The sequence below is a fragment of the Syngnathus floridae genome, chromosome 2 (genome assembly GCF_059516105.1).
Source record: "Syngnathus floridae isolate MCC-2025c chromosome 2, RoL_Sflo_1.0, whole genome shotgun sequence".
Lineage (NCBI taxonomy): Eukaryota > Metazoa > Chordata > Actinopteri > Syngnathiformes > Syngnathidae > Syngnathus > Syngnathus floridae.
Window position 1 is genome coordinate 17517302 of NC_142414.1, and position 17794 is coordinate 17535095.

At 45.0% G+C, this 17794-nt stretch overlaps 1 protein-coding gene across 6 annotated transcripts in view; it reads left to right on the forward strand.

The window, feature by feature from the left end:
* Positions 1-209: 209 nt before the first annotated feature.
* atp2b3b (ATPase plasma membrane Ca2+ transporting 3b) overlaps positions 210-17794 on the forward strand; it is a 33251-nt gene continuing 15666 nt past the window's right edge. For 3 of the 6 annotated variants that reach the window (XM_088370065.1, XM_088370068.1, XM_088370071.1), the window contains exons 1-21: positions 210-1282; positions 1419-1737; positions 6071-6864; positions 11235-11432; positions 11605-11862; positions 11978-12103; positions 12182-12307; positions 13270-13326; positions 13570-13611; positions 13694-13858; positions 13976-14047; positions 14128-14270; positions 14400-14532; positions 14742-14851; positions 14930-15064; positions 15618-15724; positions 15807-15882; positions 16558-16716; positions 16794-16973; positions 17204-17291; positions 17393-17499. In XM_088370065.1, the coding sequence (XP_088226191.1) occupies positions 6624-6864; positions 11235-11432; positions 11605-11862; positions 11978-12103; positions 12182-12307; positions 13270-13326; positions 13570-13611; positions 13694-13858; positions 13976-14047; positions 14128-14270; positions 14400-14532; positions 14742-14851; positions 14930-15064; positions 15618-15724; positions 15807-15882; positions 16558-16716; positions 16794-16973; positions 17204-17291; positions 17393-17499 (2523 nt within the window). In that variant the 5' untranslated portion in view covers positions 210-1282; positions 1419-1737; positions 6071-6623. The remainder of the gene's footprint in view (positions 1283-1418; positions 1738-6070; positions 6865-11234; positions 11433-11604; positions 11863-11977; positions 12104-12181; positions 12308-13269; positions 13327-13569; positions 13612-13693; positions 13859-13975; positions 14048-14127; positions 14271-14399; positions 14533-14741; positions 14852-14929; positions 15065-15617; positions 15725-15806; positions 15883-16557; positions 16717-16793; positions 16974-17203; positions 17292-17392; positions 17500-17794) is intronic. The other 3 variants (XM_088370067.1, XM_088370069.1, XM_088370066.1) reach the window with 2 other exon arrangements.

A 17794-nucleotide genomic window follows, 5' to 3' on the forward strand; every position in this document is an offset into this window, starting at 1 on the left:
CTCTGGGAGATGATGTGATGATAAAAGAAGGGATGGATCAAATCAGCAACAAAGCTTTTTGTCAAGGTGTGTGGTTGTGTGTGTGTTTGCAGTCCACATGAGAGGATATCTATTTATAAATTCATATCTATAAATACACATCTCCTCTTTCTCCTCAGTGCGTAATACGTTTTGACAATATTTAGTTCACTTTAGTCATACACGTACATTGTTTGTGGCGGAAGTGGGGGTGGGGCAGCGTAATGCATGGAAGGAGTCATGATTCTTTGTTTTTCAGCACTCGTGTGTGCGAACTTCCAGTACCATGGACAGTGCCCCAGGCCCCTACTTTGGTTGTACTGAGCAGAGGGAGAAAAGTCAGAACTGCTATTAACAAGCAAGAAGCTCAATTTGGTGCAAGTTAAGTAAGACTTTAATTCACACTCCAGACATTCAACTTGGGACATTGAAAGGTCAATTTTTGTTACATGTCCCTTTTAAACAAAATGTACATAATATAAATCTGTGGGTAGCAGGACTCCCTCCAGTGGCGAAGACAGCTAGAGTGGTTATGTTTGTTAAATTTGCTAACCCTAAAAATCAACTCACTATATGAAGACACTATAATGTGTTAGCTTTAAAAGGGCTTCATCAAAACCACAAGAAAGAAAAACCATTTTTAATTGGAAATCCAAAACATCCACAGCTGCAGCTGACTTCACTTCTGTATTCCAATTGTGTGCACCATAACAGCGAAATGCTGCTTATTGTCAGTATACATGTCAACCTAACAATCTAACCTCAATCATGATAAATGCTTTCAATTCTATTGTTTGTATTGAATCTCTTTTCCTTTCAGAATGGGATTTAAAAACTGTTGTTATATGTGAATACACTTAGTCATGGATAATGATTTGAGGAGCTGGCGCTTTGTTGTGGGTGTGGATTTTTGATTTCATTTGAAATTGATTTAAATTGAGATGGCTGTATAACCGGCAATACCCTTCACTGTGCTGCGGTGTGTCCGCTATCGTCACCACGCAGGTGAGTGTATGCGGAGGGAGGGGGTGACGTAGGCACCCCTCTTCCCCCTCCCCCCTCCTCCTCCTCCTCCGCCGGTGGATGCTGCGAGCAGGCTCCGGTGCGCGCGCGGGCTCCTCCTCCAGAGATGTCGCAGGAGCATCTCCTGTCAGCGCGCCCTTTCTTTACTTCTTTTCTTTTCTTTACTTCACCGCATTGGGCCCCGTCGTTTTAATCGCTACTACCACCAGCAACAACAGCCGCATCAGCAGCATCACCAGCGGTAAGCACCGGCAAATACTGCACCCCGTCCCTCCCCACCCCCTCCGCAATAGAGGTAAACCCGGTGAATCGCTCTCCCTTTCTCTCTCTCCTTCTCTCTCTCCCTCCCTCCCTCTCTTTCTCTCTCCCTCCGTCAGCTGCAGAACTCGACCGACTCACGGTCAGGTGACAGCGCGGAGTGGAATATTCATCAGCACCGTGCTTGTCTCATCCCTGCTCCTCCATCGGACTGTAGGGCTGCAGCAGCCCACTCGCGGTCCTCCTCCTCTTCCACCACCACCACCGCCACCTCCGCCACTACAACCCATCTTCCTCCCGCCCTCCTGTGCATCCTCTCTCATCCGGGCCGGGACATTCTCCGCTCCACGCTCACGCAAGATTAACTGGGGATTGTGGCTCTGCGCCCGTTCGCTCGCCCGCCCACTGATGCTGATGTCCTTGAGCTCGGCCTGCACGGTGAGTGGCGAGTCCGTGCGCGTTGGCGTGCGTGCGTGCTCGCGTGCATGGGTGCGTGACTCCCATTTACCCCACGCGTGTCTCTTGGTGTGATGGTGGAAGAGCACGCGTGGGTTTTCCGCCCTCTAAAAGACATTTTTAAACGGCGTTCGGGCCTGGTGTGTCATCGCGGGCCTTGCGGAGCTACTATAATAGCCATACAGTCGGGGATACCGTAATACCCCGGTAAACAGCGCTGTAACATTATGCGAGTGTGCGCGCGGTTGCCGAGCTGCACGCCGTTGCATGTCCATCCGTCCACGGAAGGTGGGCGAAGGGCTGCAGTCCAGCATTGTCGCCGAGCGCGAGCACTCTATATTTGCACGGGCCTCTGCGCTGCACAGTGAGCACCGGCAGTCCTCTCCCGTCCTTCCTTCCTTCAAATCGTTTTTTTCCGCGGCGCGTCGCACCTGCAGCGGGTTGTCGGCCAGAGCCACCGTGTAATGTGTAGTGTGGGTAACCTTGCCGTGAGGTGGGCACAGGTTAGTGGCGCACCTTGAACCCATGTCGTTGAATTTGAAGGAGGCGAGTGGGCACAGTAAACGCTTGATATTGTTGCCGTGATGAAAGGCAGCAACAGAATGATGATGAGGAGCCGGATGATGCTCAGGCACGTCTGAAGGTGACCAGCAAAGGTCATTTTGTGTTTGAATTGGACCCGTGCTGCACACAAGAGAACAGTGAACCAGAGCATTAGCAAGTACGTGTGCTTGTGTGTGCGGCTATGTGTGGAGGTGAACAGGGGCTCACGTGGGAGGGACATGGGATACTGTCTATCTGTCTGTCTAATCTACAAATTTTATGACTGCATGTATTTTGGTGTCAATCAAAGCCAAGTTGCTTCAAAGTGCGACTCGTCTCCGTAATGCCGCCACTGTGTCGAAGCCTGATTGGGCAACTGGTTCAACCAAAGTACGTGTGACCCCTTATGTACGCATATCATACAGTATCACAAGGTACACAGATAGCTTTCAGTTCATTTGATTATCTATGAAGCTAAGAATGACAGCTAAGAGTATCAAGAAACAAAGCACGTACCCATATTAGTTTTTTCATGAATGCTCATATGCGTGTGTGTTTGTGTGCGTGTGTGCATGTGTGCATGTGCGTGCGCGTAGCCTGGATTAACCCGTCTGGCGCATACACACTGTCATAGAGCATACGTGGGCCTACTGGCCTGGAATTAAATCCCAGGAGGACAATTCCTCTCTCTCAGCGGTCAACTATGTTACGGCTGCATAGGGATGAATGATTTTGAAAAATAATCTGATTGCATTTTTTGTCAATATTGCACTACGTCATTCTTTTTTTCATGGTTCTATGTATTTTTTTTTAACAAACACAAGTTATATACTATATTATTCTGCATTGCAATAAATAATATCAGATTTGCACTTTCGCTGAGGAAATGGGTGGTAGTAACCTGTAGTGCGCATGCATCCGATTTAGGTCATTGTATTGCATTAGTTCATGACTGGATGGCAAAAGAATTCTCTACACGGTCCCTTTAATTTAATAAACACTGACAACTGCACAAGATTTTACCAAACAAAAACGACATAATAAATTGGATCACAACAAATGAATGCATGCAAAAAACTCAGCGAATTTATCACTTTAACTTTTCATGATTCATGAAACATGTGGACTGCACTTCTTAGACTTATGAATAGAATATCATCAAAAAAAAACGAAATAAACATATATACAGTATATGTAAAATAAATATAAATAAATATAGCCTGTGCCCCCACCCTAGCTCCGCCAGTGATGACACACCTCACTATGATCCGGTATAACAAGAACAAATTAGTGCCAAACAAAACTACAAAAGTAAAAAAATATTCCTATGTTGAATATCCGGAAATATTTCAACGAGTGCCCTCAAAATAAAAGCCCGTGACAGGAAGTGACGTGGAGAAGAACTGCATGACCTTTTGTGTGCCTGTTTTCATGTTCAAACACGTCTCAGCCCTGCATGGAAGACCTCTCTCTCTCTCTCTCTCTCTCTCTCTCTCTCTCTCTCTCTCTCTCTCTCTCTCTCTCTCTCTCTCTCTCTCTCTCTCTCTCTCTCTCTCTCTTTCTGCTTGTCACGCTCTCTTATTTAGAAAGGGCTGCGCTCAAAGACACATATGTGTAATGAGAGTGATGTCTCCGGGCATGAGTGTGTATATCTGTGATGCATACAGTTGCATAAGTGACATGGGCTGTGCGTGCCTTGCTTATTTGACAATGAAGACCGAACAATGATATTGTGCATGTTTTCCGACTCCTCGGTGCACATCTGCTGCACATGTGCAATTGCACACGTCACAGCTCCGAATGAGCCCAGAAGAAAAATGCCGTTGAGGATAGCTGCGGCAGGAGCCTCGTTCTTGCGTGAGCTTTATAAAATCAGACAGAATCAGTGAGTAAGAGACCAGGCTGGGAAGAAAGCGTGTGACAGGCTGAGTAAATAAATGATTGCAATGGCAGGAAGCGCATAGCTGGGGAGACAGTCGCAGGAGGAGAAAGGAGGATTTCAAATGACGAAATGAGTAAGCCATCTAGCGCACGGATTTGCACGCGCACATGTGCATTTGGAGGAGAAGGTCCCGTAAGAGAGGAAACTTGAAGGAAGGCAGCAGGGTGACTCAGTCATAAGCTAACACACTCCGTCAGTATGGCGGCATGGTAGGGTAGGGAAAGAACAGGAGGGTGGGGGGGGGGGGGGATGCATGACAGAGCCCAGTGAAGATGAGGAGTGGAAAGGAGGGAGGAGACAAAGACTTCATTATGAGCTTTCTTGCTTCCCCTGATGTAAAATAGCCTCATCAGAATAGTCTGTGTGTGACATGTGTGATGCTGACAGAATTCGGCACAGTACACAGCCTCACTAATTGCCCATGTGGGATGAAGCACGCTTCGTGATAGTGGGAGCAACACGAGCTCCCGGCTTGCATGAAAACACTGTTTATGTCAGATTTATTTTAATTAAATCATCTCCCGAGATGGTCTGAAACATGAACACGAATTCCGCAATTAGGAAATTATGTAGAATGCGTTTGACGAAAGGAGCTTGCATCACTGGCGTTCTTCTTTTGGACACACCCTGAGGTACAGGTGCTCCTTTAAGCAGCATTATCGGGACGATTACTCTGAAATCAAGCTGAATTTGCAAACTCCACACAAAGATGTTCCAATGGGGGTTCAAACCTGAATCTTCTGATTGTGAGGCAGATGCGCTATCCATGAGTTCACAGTTAATGAATAATAAAACACAGGTCACCTGCTTTAACATCATATTAACTTAATTAAATTGTTACGTATCAAAAGTACGAATAGTATCGGTTACTTGTTATCGGTATCGGTGAGTACTCGTTCCGGTGTCTGTCTGAAAATAAGTGACATCCAAGAGTCCTAATTTTATGTATTTGACAGGCTTTTTTTCAAATAATTGAGTGAGTGGGTTCTGATTGCTCATGTGGGATGGACATATTGTGTAAGACGTCCACATTTTCAAGTACATATTTCATTTACGAATTTAAATGTGTCTAATCAGTGCTCCATGGAAGAACAGTTGATTGTGAAGCTTCACTGCTTTGCTTCACTCTTGAGTGCTCTGCTCAGAGTTGTTATGAGGTGCAGCAGCGAGCTCTTAAACCAAATGTATGCTAGCTCAGCACTAAGAGCCACCAGACAATAGTTATGTCTTCCAGCCCATCATATGTATTATGTTTTCATTTTCTCAGTATTTTAATGACTATTAGAGATGTGCAAGTACCGATACCAGGTATTGGAACAACACTGGCCCCTTTTTCAAGGCATGAAGGATGCCGATACCAGCCACCGATACTTAATGGGTGGGGGAAGTCTGACGTGGAGTAAGTCCTCCTTGCCAGTAGGTGGTGCTACACTGCGACCGTTTAACACATTTGTGAACCATCATTTGCGTCAGAAAGACAGAAGTTTATTTGTTCACAATTATTCATCATTGTGTTCATTAAAATTGTATCAAAAGGATTTATGGTATCTGTACTTGGTATCGGTGAGTACTGAAGAGTAAATATTCTTACTGGTATTGATCTGAAATAAAAAAGGTAACAAATATACCTAAAGATGATGTAATATTCTTGTTCTCTAGCAATATAATTCAAAAGGTAAAAACAGTAAAGTACCTTTGAGGTACCAAATGCAGCCCACTTAAGTAGTTCGTGAAAGAAAATGAGGTGTCTTGTGACATAGATGCTTAAAACGTCTCCAGAACTATAATTGCGAGCACTCATGGCCATGTTTGATTCTTCTCGTCTCGTAGGTCTCTGTGGAGCGGCAGTAGCGTCTACCTACCTCACATCTGCACCCACTTCCTCTCTTTGATTTATCATCTTTCTTTGGCTCTTGGCCGCGCTCTCCACCCGTCAGTCACCACCTTTGCCCCCACCTGCATATGCGTCAGCCGGCCCGCCCGTCCATGGACTGGCTGTGAACCCGCAAGGAGGGAGACAGGAGAGACAAAGGCGAAGAAAGCTGGATTCTTTCAGATACCGCCGCGCTTCTCAAGTGCTCCTGCACACTGTTCTTCACCCCCCTCACCCTCCTCCTCCAGTGATGGAGAAGTGAAGGAACAGCGGAAGGCCAGGCTGAGACACTGAGGAGGAAAAACAACGTAATCAGCGCCCCTTTATTCAACAAAAGGCAATTGAGGCGTATGCATTATAGAGTTTTGAATAAGAAATCAAGGAAGGAGCGAGACGCCCTGTTGAACACATGAACAAGCTGTCAGCGATTGCACCAGCGGGTCACTGAGCTGAGGACAGACAAGGAAGGAGGTGGGGAAAGACGAACACAACACAAATCAACCTCGTGTCATGTCAACAACGGCGACAATGGGCGAAATGGCTAACAGCGCAGTGGAGTTTTACCCCAAAGCCACTCGGGGAGGAGGAGGAAGGGAAGACGTGAGCCGTGGAGGCGGAGACTTTGGGGTCACGTTGAAGGAGCTGAGAGAGCTGATGGAGCTGAGAGGGGGCGAGGCCCTGCAGAAGATCCAGGATAGCTATGGAGACACAGACGGGCTCTGCCAGAGACTCAAGTCCAACACTACTGATGGTGAGTAGGCATGGACCAAATATGGTTGTTCTTCGAGTCAGGAATGATATGGAGAGCCAAGCTCACAGATGGCATGGCGACATGAATGGATGAATGTTTGTGGACATGCTGGATGGTTTCATGCATGAAGCAGCTCAGCAAATCTAATGCCTCTAAGGTGCTACAAGTCAAGATTTAATGAGCATTTATAGCTGCATTATGCAAAGGCCTTGCGTTGTTTTAATGACTTATTTTGTCAACAAATAAAAAATTCTTGATTATAGACTCGCTAAAAGCAGGTCTAAGTGCTGGCGCAGGTGGAATAATTCGATTTTGGTAGATTTGATCGAGGTGAGGGCAAACAGATTCGGTGCTATGCGGACGTGCGTGGTGGATGTCAACCTATTTGATTCAAAATATGACAACACCTTGGGACAACCCTTCTGAATTATTGTTGATGTCAATTCATTGAAAGAAGTGTGAAAAGTCAGGTTTGGGTAAATAAATAGAAATAGATCGTCAAACCTCCTCATTACACTGACAGAGTGTAATCCAGACTAGAGAAAGCGGCTTTAACCGAGTTTGGTGCCTAAAGGACATGCCAGGTGCATTGACTGATGAATGGATGAAGGGATTTTACTAATGGAAAGCTGATCGACCAAATCAATAAATGGATGAGTGAGAGTGCAAGGAAGTAGTGCTGGCGCTTGGGTTTCACATCTGCCATTGTTGGAGGATATTATTGTGGGAAAATGCACTTTCAGGCTTGTAGTTCATCTTTATTTTGATTGTGACTAACTTGTCTGTTGGCGTTCTAAATTGATCCATTATTTTTGACAAAAATGCCAGAATATTCACAGATTATTTGCAGCAGTTTTGGGTTGAGTATTATAGTGTGTCTGTATATGTGTGAGTGTGTTCGTGTGTGTGTATGTGTGTTTTGTTGCAGCTCTTTTCGAATGCATTTACACACTTTTTCTTACAGGAGTGTGGTAGTTTGAGGTCAGCAACGTCTTTTCGCGGTATGCAGCTCAGTGACCCATTTGTTCGATAGTTGAAATGTTGTTTTATGGCTTACAATAAAATAGAGACAAAGTATGGCTCATTTACTTTGTCTTATGTGCCATGTCGTAAATGTTCATCTCGTAGTTGCTTGTTGCTGTCATACGAGAAGTTCAAAGTATCGGAGACATAATATTGGTGTGTTCTGATGATACGTTTTGCATTTATTGGGGTTTTCCTAAAAATGACAATACAAATTTCAAATTTGGCTCATTCCGAACACAACCACATCCCCAGTTACGAAGTAAGAGGGCGTGCAGACTTGTGCAACCATAAGATCTCACTTGATTTTTTTTACTTCCGCATTTGAAAAGTGTTAATTCATTTTGTTAATATTTTTAGGTCACATTGATGGTTGGAAAAGATTTTTCTTGCTCTTATTTTTTAAATCACAAAAACTGTGTGTGGACTTTTTATATCTACCAAATTATTATACCGCCAATAATGTTTGGTTTTGATTGACAGTGACGGATTTATCTCTATATATGTTTGTCCATTGCTGTGGTTGTAGTTTGTAAGGGAGTCAAAGTGTACTTCAATGCGTCATGTTGAGAGCTGCGTCCAATATTTTGACTCTTGAGTCATGTAGCTAATTGAGGCAAGCAAAATATTAGCAGTATGGTGCAGTGCAATTGTGCTCCACTGCCATCCACAACCATGATCGTAAATTAATCCTTCTCTAACAGTGTCATTCAAAAGTGAGCGTGTCAGGGCAATATATTTGATAAAGATCTTGTAGTGGTCATCATGTTGTGTCTGGGTAGTGTATTTGTCTTTATGTGACTGTGGAGTGTATTCAGAGCTGGTTTGACTAGGTTGTAGTATCCAATCATCAACAGAGACTTAGAGTAACTTACTGTAACTCAATACTTTCTCTCTCGCACACACACACACTTTTCAACTGTTGTCCACTTTATACACAGAGATGTTTGTTGCCCTCAACACACTTGTCCTCTGATGTGACAAAGCAGCCAAAGCATAAATCCGTCCATCCGTCCATTTTCTTTACTGCATTGGGGTCATGGGTGAGTTGGAGCCGATCCCATCTGACTTTGAGCCAACCGCAGTGCACATTTAGACAAATAAGCAGCATAATCTTACACTCGAAGCTTTTCATCAACCTGAAGTTGGGTAAGGTTTCATCAAAAAATGCCATGGATAGATATAAAGTTTCTTAAATTAGTGCTGAACTGCATTTTGGGCATTTTTTTTTTGCAAGGATGCAGTTTTTGCAGTGCTGCTTCAGTGTCGACTGGCAAGCCGTGGGCAAGGATCGGATATGCTTACAAAAACTGCAAAGCCTAAACTGTCAGACGCTGATGTCATGTCGGTCCGAATGATACCTGAAGTGAACTGACTTGTGGGACATCCTCTACTTCCGGAGGCAATCATATGTCTATTGCTACATGCATCATTGCTGACACAAACTTCGTTTGGCCTCATCCCACCGAGCGAAGTAGCTATAATCATCTCAAGCGCGGCGATCACAGAGACAAATTGTGAGCTTGTGTTTTCCAGTTATAATGAATCGTCAAATTGCAGAGGATGCAACCGCCATGGTGAATGTATCCCTGCATATATACATGATTCAAAACATCATCTGTAATATGATACAAAAGAGTACAGCATACACACGCACACACATGCAAAGCCACATACTCTGATATGGACACCCAGCGCTGCAGTATGAGACCATTACATCCACATTCAAGAGAGCACGAGGAGGATGAGGAGCAATTATGGAAAAAACATGGAGAGAAAGAAGTGTGTGTGGGTGTGTGTGTGCGTGTGCACGTATGTGTGCGTGCGTGCGTGCGTGATGGGGGAGAGAAGAGAGAAAGCTAGAACAGCTTGCCGCATTGTCAAGGACACATCAAGGGGAGATAGAGAGAGGGAGGAAAAAGAAGGGAGCCAACCAGGGAGGATGAGTGCAGAGGGAGGGATGAGACGTAGAGAGATGGAGAGAAAAGAGGATGGACTACATTGAAGAGAAAAGGGCTATGCGACCATTAGTCAGCATCACCTGTCCCCGCCCCCTCCCTCCCTGACTATGTACGTCGCCTTGGCCTGAACTCTGTTGGGTGTCATATCGTCGCACATTTGTTCAAGGCCACGAGCAACAGTCGCTGCAGCAAGTGCGCGATATCTGCAAACAGCACACGTACGCAAAAGAACGTCAGTGCTTCGAGCCAACCACTGCAGGCGCATTGCTGTTCTCCTTCCTCAACAGCCAGTCAAAAACAAAAAAAAATGGATTACACAAACCCAAAGAAAAATCCAAACATTTGCACATTGGAGGAATGACATCACCTGTTGCCAGGCAGAAACCTGTTTGAGACAGGAAGCCCGGGACTTGATATACTGATCACCATGGAAACTGACTCACTTAGATGGGAGCTTGAAAGGGAGAGGAGGGTGAGCAGAACAACTTCAAATTTTGGCGGAAGAAAAAAAACCATGGCGTTGATTTCAACGATTTTTAAATTGAAAAATGTTTTGCTTGGGTTTGGTGATAGTATGGTTCTATAAGTACGAATGTCTTATTTTTATTTTTATTTCATTTAGTATTTTCATAGACGTGCCCAGTTTGAAACAGGTGTTTGCGCCGTTGTGGGAGTGAAAACTTGATTCCCAGCCACTCAAAGCGGCGCCTGTCGTTCCATTTTAATTCAGCGCAGGTGAGGTGTCCAGTTTACTTGGCGGATCATAACGGACTCCCTCGCTGGAGATCGGCATGCGCAAAGTACGTTCATAAGGAAGAGCAAGGTCTCTACTTGTATATGATGTAAAAAGTGCACTCAGAGACAGTGTGTGTGACAACCAGTCAATAATGCAATCAATGAACAGATTCCTATAACGATTCAGATGCTTCGAGACACACTGAATGAATGAAACACGATGACATCCACCGCACTTGTTTTCCCTGTCTTCCTGTGCCTGGATCAAATTCCCTAAAATGGTGTTACACCACCTGCGCCACAACTTTGACTTGGTTTCAGTTGGTCAAAAGGTTTGTCTAGTTTCTGACACAAACATGACAGGTGTTCTGGGAGCGTAATATAGAAATTGCCGCCGGTCCGCCAGAATGCCTTTCTAGGACCTCTTGCATTGAGTTTAAAAGATATTGACGTGGACGTTGGGCGCCAAAAATGATCAGCTAGGGCCCTGGCAGCACGCTGGGTTCAAAGTGCCCGATTGAGATGGTGCTTCTGGTTTTGTGTGTGTCTCAATTACTACCCATGTCATCAGGATTTGATAAAAAAAGAAACATACATGTGTTTGCCCTCGTCTGCTTATGCCTAACTTACCTTGCCTTCCCCTTCTGTCAGGTCTCAGCGGGGATCCAGCCGACTTGGAGCGTCGTGGTCAGACCTTTGGCCAAAACTTTATCCCCCCAAAGAAGCCCAAGACTTTCCTTGAGCTGGTGTGGGAGGCCCTGCAAGATGTCACGCTCATCATTTTGGAGATTGCTGCAATCATCTCCCTCGCCCTTTCTTTTTACCAGCCTCCCGGAGAGGATTCAGAGTGTAAGTGACGAGGCATACAAAAGCCATAATGATTCTCTAATGACGGCCGGAATGACATCATCATTAGCATTTCCAGCCATGCATAATGTGAAGGGGATGTGTCGTTTCGGTCAAACGCATCATACCACTCAAATCTCCGCTTTGAGCCATGTGTGTGTTTCCGTCTGTCCAGCGTGCGGCAACGTGTCGGCAGGAGCGGAGGATGAAGGCGAGGGGGAGGCTAATTGGATCGAGGGTGCGGCCATTCTACTGTCTGTGGCGTGTGTCGTCCTGGTGACGGCCTTCAACGACTGGTCCAAAGAGAAGCAATTCCGGGGTCTACAGAGTCGAATCGAGCAGGAACAAAAGTTCACCGTGGTACGGAAAGGAAATGTCATCCAGATTCCTGTGGCTGACATGGTGGTGGGGGACATGGCCCAGGTCAAATATGGTAAGCGGCTCGGCAACCACAGAATACGTACCGTGTCAAGTGAGCATCGTTCATTTCCTGTAATGATGTCATCAAACGAAATCTTTCTTCAAAATAACAAAACGCGTGTTTTCAGGGGACCTGCTGCCAGCCGATGGTATTTTAGTTCAAGGTAATGATCTGAAGATAGACGAGAGCTCCCTAACAGGAGAGTCGGACCATGTACGCAAGTCTGTGGACAAGGACCCCATGTTGCTCTCAGGTTGGTTGTCATTGTGACTATCATTGGTACATTTTGGTCATTGGAAGTTACTCAAATCAAATATCTTTGGACACGTAGGTACACATGTGATGGAAGGCTCAGGCCGCATGCTGGTGACGGCCGTCGGTGTCAACTCGCAAACGGGCATCATCTTCACTCTGCTGGGGGCTGGTGACGTGGAGGAAGATGGGAAAGAAAAAAAAGGTAAATGGTAATGAGCGAAAAAAACAAACGATCACACAGAAGGAATACTTTCACCTGTGTGTGTGTGCATGTGTGTGTGTGTGACTGACCGATTTGAGATAAGAGTATCCACAGGAAGCACGGCAGTTTAACCTCATGGATAATTCAGCCTACATCCTCTCCACTCCCTCTTTCCCTCTTTGCCCGTTGTCACTCCTCTATGACTCTTACTTGCTCTTACCTACTTGTTTACCACCACTCTTGCCCTCTTTCACTGTCTCCCCCCTGCATGCTTGCCTCCCCCTAATCCGAGAGAGAGGCTGCAGATTGAATCAATTATTGAAAGAGCAGCGGAGAGCGGAGGGAGCCAGAGACACTCTGGAAAGAGTGTTGCTTGGTCAAGATGCGAAGCATTAGTCTTGCGCTCAAATTTGTTTGAGCCCGCGGTCTGAGCAGAGCCTTCGCATACTTCCAGAAGCACTTAATGATAATATCGTTACGCCGTAGCGCTGGTCGTGCCTGCGTGAGTGCACGATTCCAGACATTATCTGCATCGTTACATTGAGAAATGATAAGTGGCAACCTGGAATGAAGAGGCCAACGGCAGCGGTTGGTTTCATTTTTTTTTTTTTTTTTTTAATTCACAATTATATGCGTTTTAATTCTAGCATAAGTGATGTTGCAGAGTGCACATGTGGCAGCAATCTTTGCAACCTCAACCATTCAAGCAGTCATTTACTGGAGCTAATGTATTATTTAGTCAACGTCATGTCATGAATTGTTGATCCACCCCCTCCCCATGAAGTGCGTGCGCTTTTCATCCAGATTTATCGTCCATGTTTTACGCGTGCGTCTTTTGTTTTTCAATGGAATCTCATTTGCAAACAAATCCTCCCCACTTTTTCTTTTGATTTTTGCCAAATTCTCTCATGTGTCCTCCAACCCTTCTCCCCCCCCTCTCCTCGCACAATGCCCCCAAACAGAGGACAATACTCAGTTGCTCATCTCCACAGATGCAAGTTACAGCACGGTCACCAATGGTATGTGAGCACACGGTCGTTCGTCCTGCCCTCTTTTTGCTCCCTTTAGCAAGTAAACACAACCCCCAGTGCAAAGTGGCGTGACAATGTCAATGATCCGTCAAAGACTGTGTGTCTTTGTCGCTCTTCCCTTTCCATATTCTTTCCGTGTGGGTTGAAAGTGTGTTCATTGTTGCAACTGTTGATGACAGCACATAAATGCAAATCTTTTTTCCTACATTCTTGACCGTCTGCTTTCCGCAGGGAAACAACCCGACGGCGCAGTGGAGAACAACCAGAACAAAGGTGAGAACCTATTTTGTGATTTGGACACATTTTTGTTGCTAAAACAAGGTACTGTATTTTTGGTTTTGTGCGTCTGATCTAGCCAAGAAGCAGGATGGGGGTGTCGCCATGGAGATGCAACCCCTAAAGAGCGCCGAGGGAGGAGAAGTAGAGGACAGAGAGAAGAAGAAGACCAATGTACCCAAAAAGGAGAAGAGCGTCTTGCAGGGCAAGCTTACCAAACTTGCCGTTCAAATTGGAAAAGCAGGTATGGACTACTTTCAAGTCTGTATGCTAAAGCCCGAAACTATACAGTCAGATATGAAAAAGTTACAATGGAGGAAAAACTTTCAACGCTGATTAACAAGGCCTAATTCTTTCATAGGTTTGGTGATGTCCGCAATCACTGTCCTCATTCTGGTGCTCTACTTTGTCATCGACACCTTTGTTGTTGAAGGTCTGCGTGCGTGCATCTTAGCACACAACCATCATGTTGACCTCAACTATGCAAGTTGAACATGACGTTGCATCTTGCAGGTCAAGCCTGGGTGACGGAGTGCACTCCGGTCTACATCCAATACTTTGTCAAGTTTTTCATTATCGGAGTCACTGTGTTGGTGGTGGCGGTCCCAGAAGGGTTACCTCTCGCTGTCACCATCTCTCTGGCGTACTCTGTCAAGGTAGGCTGCATCCCAAATGGACATTTACGGAACAAATGTCTGATGTTTCTCTTGTTTTGGTCCAGTAAATCCATCTACTAGCTCATTATAGCAAGTGATTAATGACCTCACTCTTTACCTATTGTGTAGAAAATGATGAAGGACAACAACCTCGTACGCCACCTGGACGCATGTGAGACGATGGGTAATGCCACAGCTATCTGCTCGGACAAGACAGGCACGCTCACCACCAACCGAATGACTGTGGTGCAGGCTTTTATAGGTATGTATAGACAAATTGATCTTCTGTCTGGACACAAGGGGGCGCAATATTGGAATGCAAATCAAATGGCATTTTGTGTGTTGAGATCTCAGCATGAGCAACTTCCCCAAAGAACCAGCTGGCTATTTCTTTCATCAACATCCACGAGATATATTACGGTCATCTTTCGGCATGCATTTCTTGTTATTAAGATGTTTGTCGTCGCCTAGGTGACGTGCACCACCGCTTGATCCCAGATCCTGGACAGATCAACCCGCGGACATTGGATCTGTTAGTCCATGCTATTTCAGTCAACAGTGCCTACACCTCCAAGATCCTAGTGAGTCGTATACTGATTTATTTATTTATTTATTTATTTTTAAATGTATTTACCTCTCTTCGGATCATCCTTTATCAGCCACCGGATGTGGAGGGAGGTCTGGCAAAGCAGGTGGGCAACAAGACGGAATGCGGTCTGCTTGGATTTGTATTAGACCTACAACAAGACTATACTCCCGTCAGAGAGCAGATCCCTGAGGAGAGTCTCTACAAAGTAAGGATGAGCATGTCTACCATCTTTACCTGCAAACATAGCGGAAAATGCCACGGTCATCGAATTTCTTGCTCACAATGATTCACAACTGTGAATCAGAGCTGGAATGGTGTCAGCTTTGTGACTCAGAATGCACCTTACTGTCACACAAGCCCAAACACATCATTACACGAGATGTTCTGTAGAGGCATGTGACATTAAACAAAATGACTGAAATACAGTAAATCATTAAGAAATAACATAATATGAACTGTACAGATTGATGGGGTGGGTGTTTTGGAAAAGGGGAAGTAAAAATAAACAACTGATGTGGTTGCATAAGTTTGCACACCCTCGACGTTCACAATGAATCAATCACATTCAATTCATATTAGGTATGAGTCAGCACACACAAGCCACTATTTAAAGTCCCTCTGATTAAAAATAAATAAAGTTCAGCTTTATGCTAACACTCACACATGGGGATCATTGAAGAGCTTTTGGTGTTGCTGCTGCTGCCAAATGCTTTGATGACAATATTCTAAATAATTCCTATTTTTCCATTTCCTCTCAGGTGTATACCTTTAACTCAGTGCGTAAATCCATGAGCACGGTGATAAAGCTGCCAGATGGTTCCTTTCGTCTCTACAGTAAGGGAGCTTCTGAGATCATGCTAAAAAAGTGAGTGGAAGCAAAATGAAGAGCTCAGGTTTATATTTGTCAATCTTCTGTGCTACACTTTACGCAATCTTTCTCTCCTCAGATGTTCTTACGTCCTCGAAGCCAATGGAGAACCTCGTAGTTTCCGCCCAAGGGACAGAGATGAAATGGTCAAACAGGTAGTTATTTAAAGCAGTGGTGCTCAAACCTAAAAAGTACCAAAATGACCACCATCATGACCAATGATTTCATTCAAGTGTTTCACACACAAGTTTTGTCACTAAATAAATAAACATTTAATGAGAAACAGTTCAAATAAACTTAGCCCAACTCACGTCGTGTGACTGGTTGTGAAATGTGCCGTCACCCATGAGCATTTCTCACCCCTTGCAGCACAAATTGCTAGATCGGTCAAAAGTCTTCACCAGCGCCAAGCAAGTATTTGCTCCGCTCACACATGCGATTATGCAGCAGTGTGAGCAAGTCCTCCCTTGAATGACAGGCGGGCTGACCTGCCTCACGGCGACCTCGGCCGATGCCACGAGAAAAATAGCTCTTGTCCTGACACAAGTGTATTCCGGCTCACTTATCCTGCTTGCATTGTGGCAGTTTTATGCCATGCCAGCTCTTCATCATATTGTCTTCCTCAGCTCTTTGAGCTTGTCGGGGGAGAGGGTGGGCTTCCCTCTCAGCGTTGTCAGAATGAATACCAGCAAAAATGCTTCGAATTTCCCCAGACATCAACGTTAAAGACAATCGGAGCTGTTCTTATATTTTGTTTCCAGTATAAGAACATATTTAAACTGTTTGATTTTCTTCCTGTCTCCATCTTCTATGATGATTTTACTGAACAGGTGATCGAGCCGATGGCATGTGAGGGCCTGAGGACCATCTGCATCGCTTATCGAGACTTGCCCGCCAATCCAGAGCCCGATTGGGAAAACGAAGCAGAAATAGTGACAGAGTTGACCTGTATCACTGTGGTCGGCATCGAGGATCCAGTACGACCCGAGGTAGGAACGTGCTACAGCCGACTGCCGCCACCATAAGTAACTAAAACCTTATTCTGTGTGAACCAAATTTTTCCAAGGTACCCGAGGCCATCCGGAAGTGTCAGCGTGCGGGCATCACTGTGCGGATGGTGACTGGTGATAACATAAACACGGCCAGGGCCATTGCTGCCAAGTGTGGAATCATCCACCCTGGGGATGACTTTATTTGTCTTGAGGGGAAAGACTTCAACCGACGAATCAGGAACGAGAAAGGAGAGGTGAGTCGGGGTCTCATTCATGTGCAGTTTTCTACCAGTGCTCTTCCAAGCATGTGAAAGACAAAAAGAATGGCAATTTACTACCAGGCAGCATGTGTGGGTCATGAATTTTTTTCAACAGCCCTCTAAGATTGACGCTCACATCTACAAACAGCCAGAATGGAACTTGGTAATCACTAGTGAAAGTGATCAATATTGTCTGTTGAGTGCCCTTTTCCATGTGCATGCAGATTGAACAAGAGCGAATTGATAAAATCTGGCCCAAGCTGCGCGTGTTGGCTCGGTCTTCACCAACAGATAAACATACCCTCGTCAAAGGTGAGTTGCGGCTTGATCAACACAAACACACACACACACACTTTGAAATTCACTCACAGGCACGCAGACACTTACCTCCGGTCTATCTCTTCTCTCGGTAGGAATTATTGACAGTACCGTTGTAGAACAGAGGCAGGTGGTTGCTGTCACAGGCGATGGAACCAATGATGGACCAGCTTTGAAGAAGGCTGATGTTGGCTTCGCTATGGTGACTCTTATTATTGGTTCATTTTTCGACTAGTTATACTATTTACTAATAAAAAAAAAGTCATTAGTTTCATTTTCGTATGAACATTTCTGTAACTGTCATGAACGAAACTGGACAAATATTCTGCTTCATACCTCAAAGCAAATTGGCAAATGATATGTTATTTATTTATTTTTTCTCATTTAGGAAGGATATAGTGTTTTGCAACCTTGCAGCAACAAAAGCAGTTTTGCCTCAGCTGCCCCATTATAAATAATACATGTTAAAAATTTTAGTAGGAGTGGCGTGCATTTTT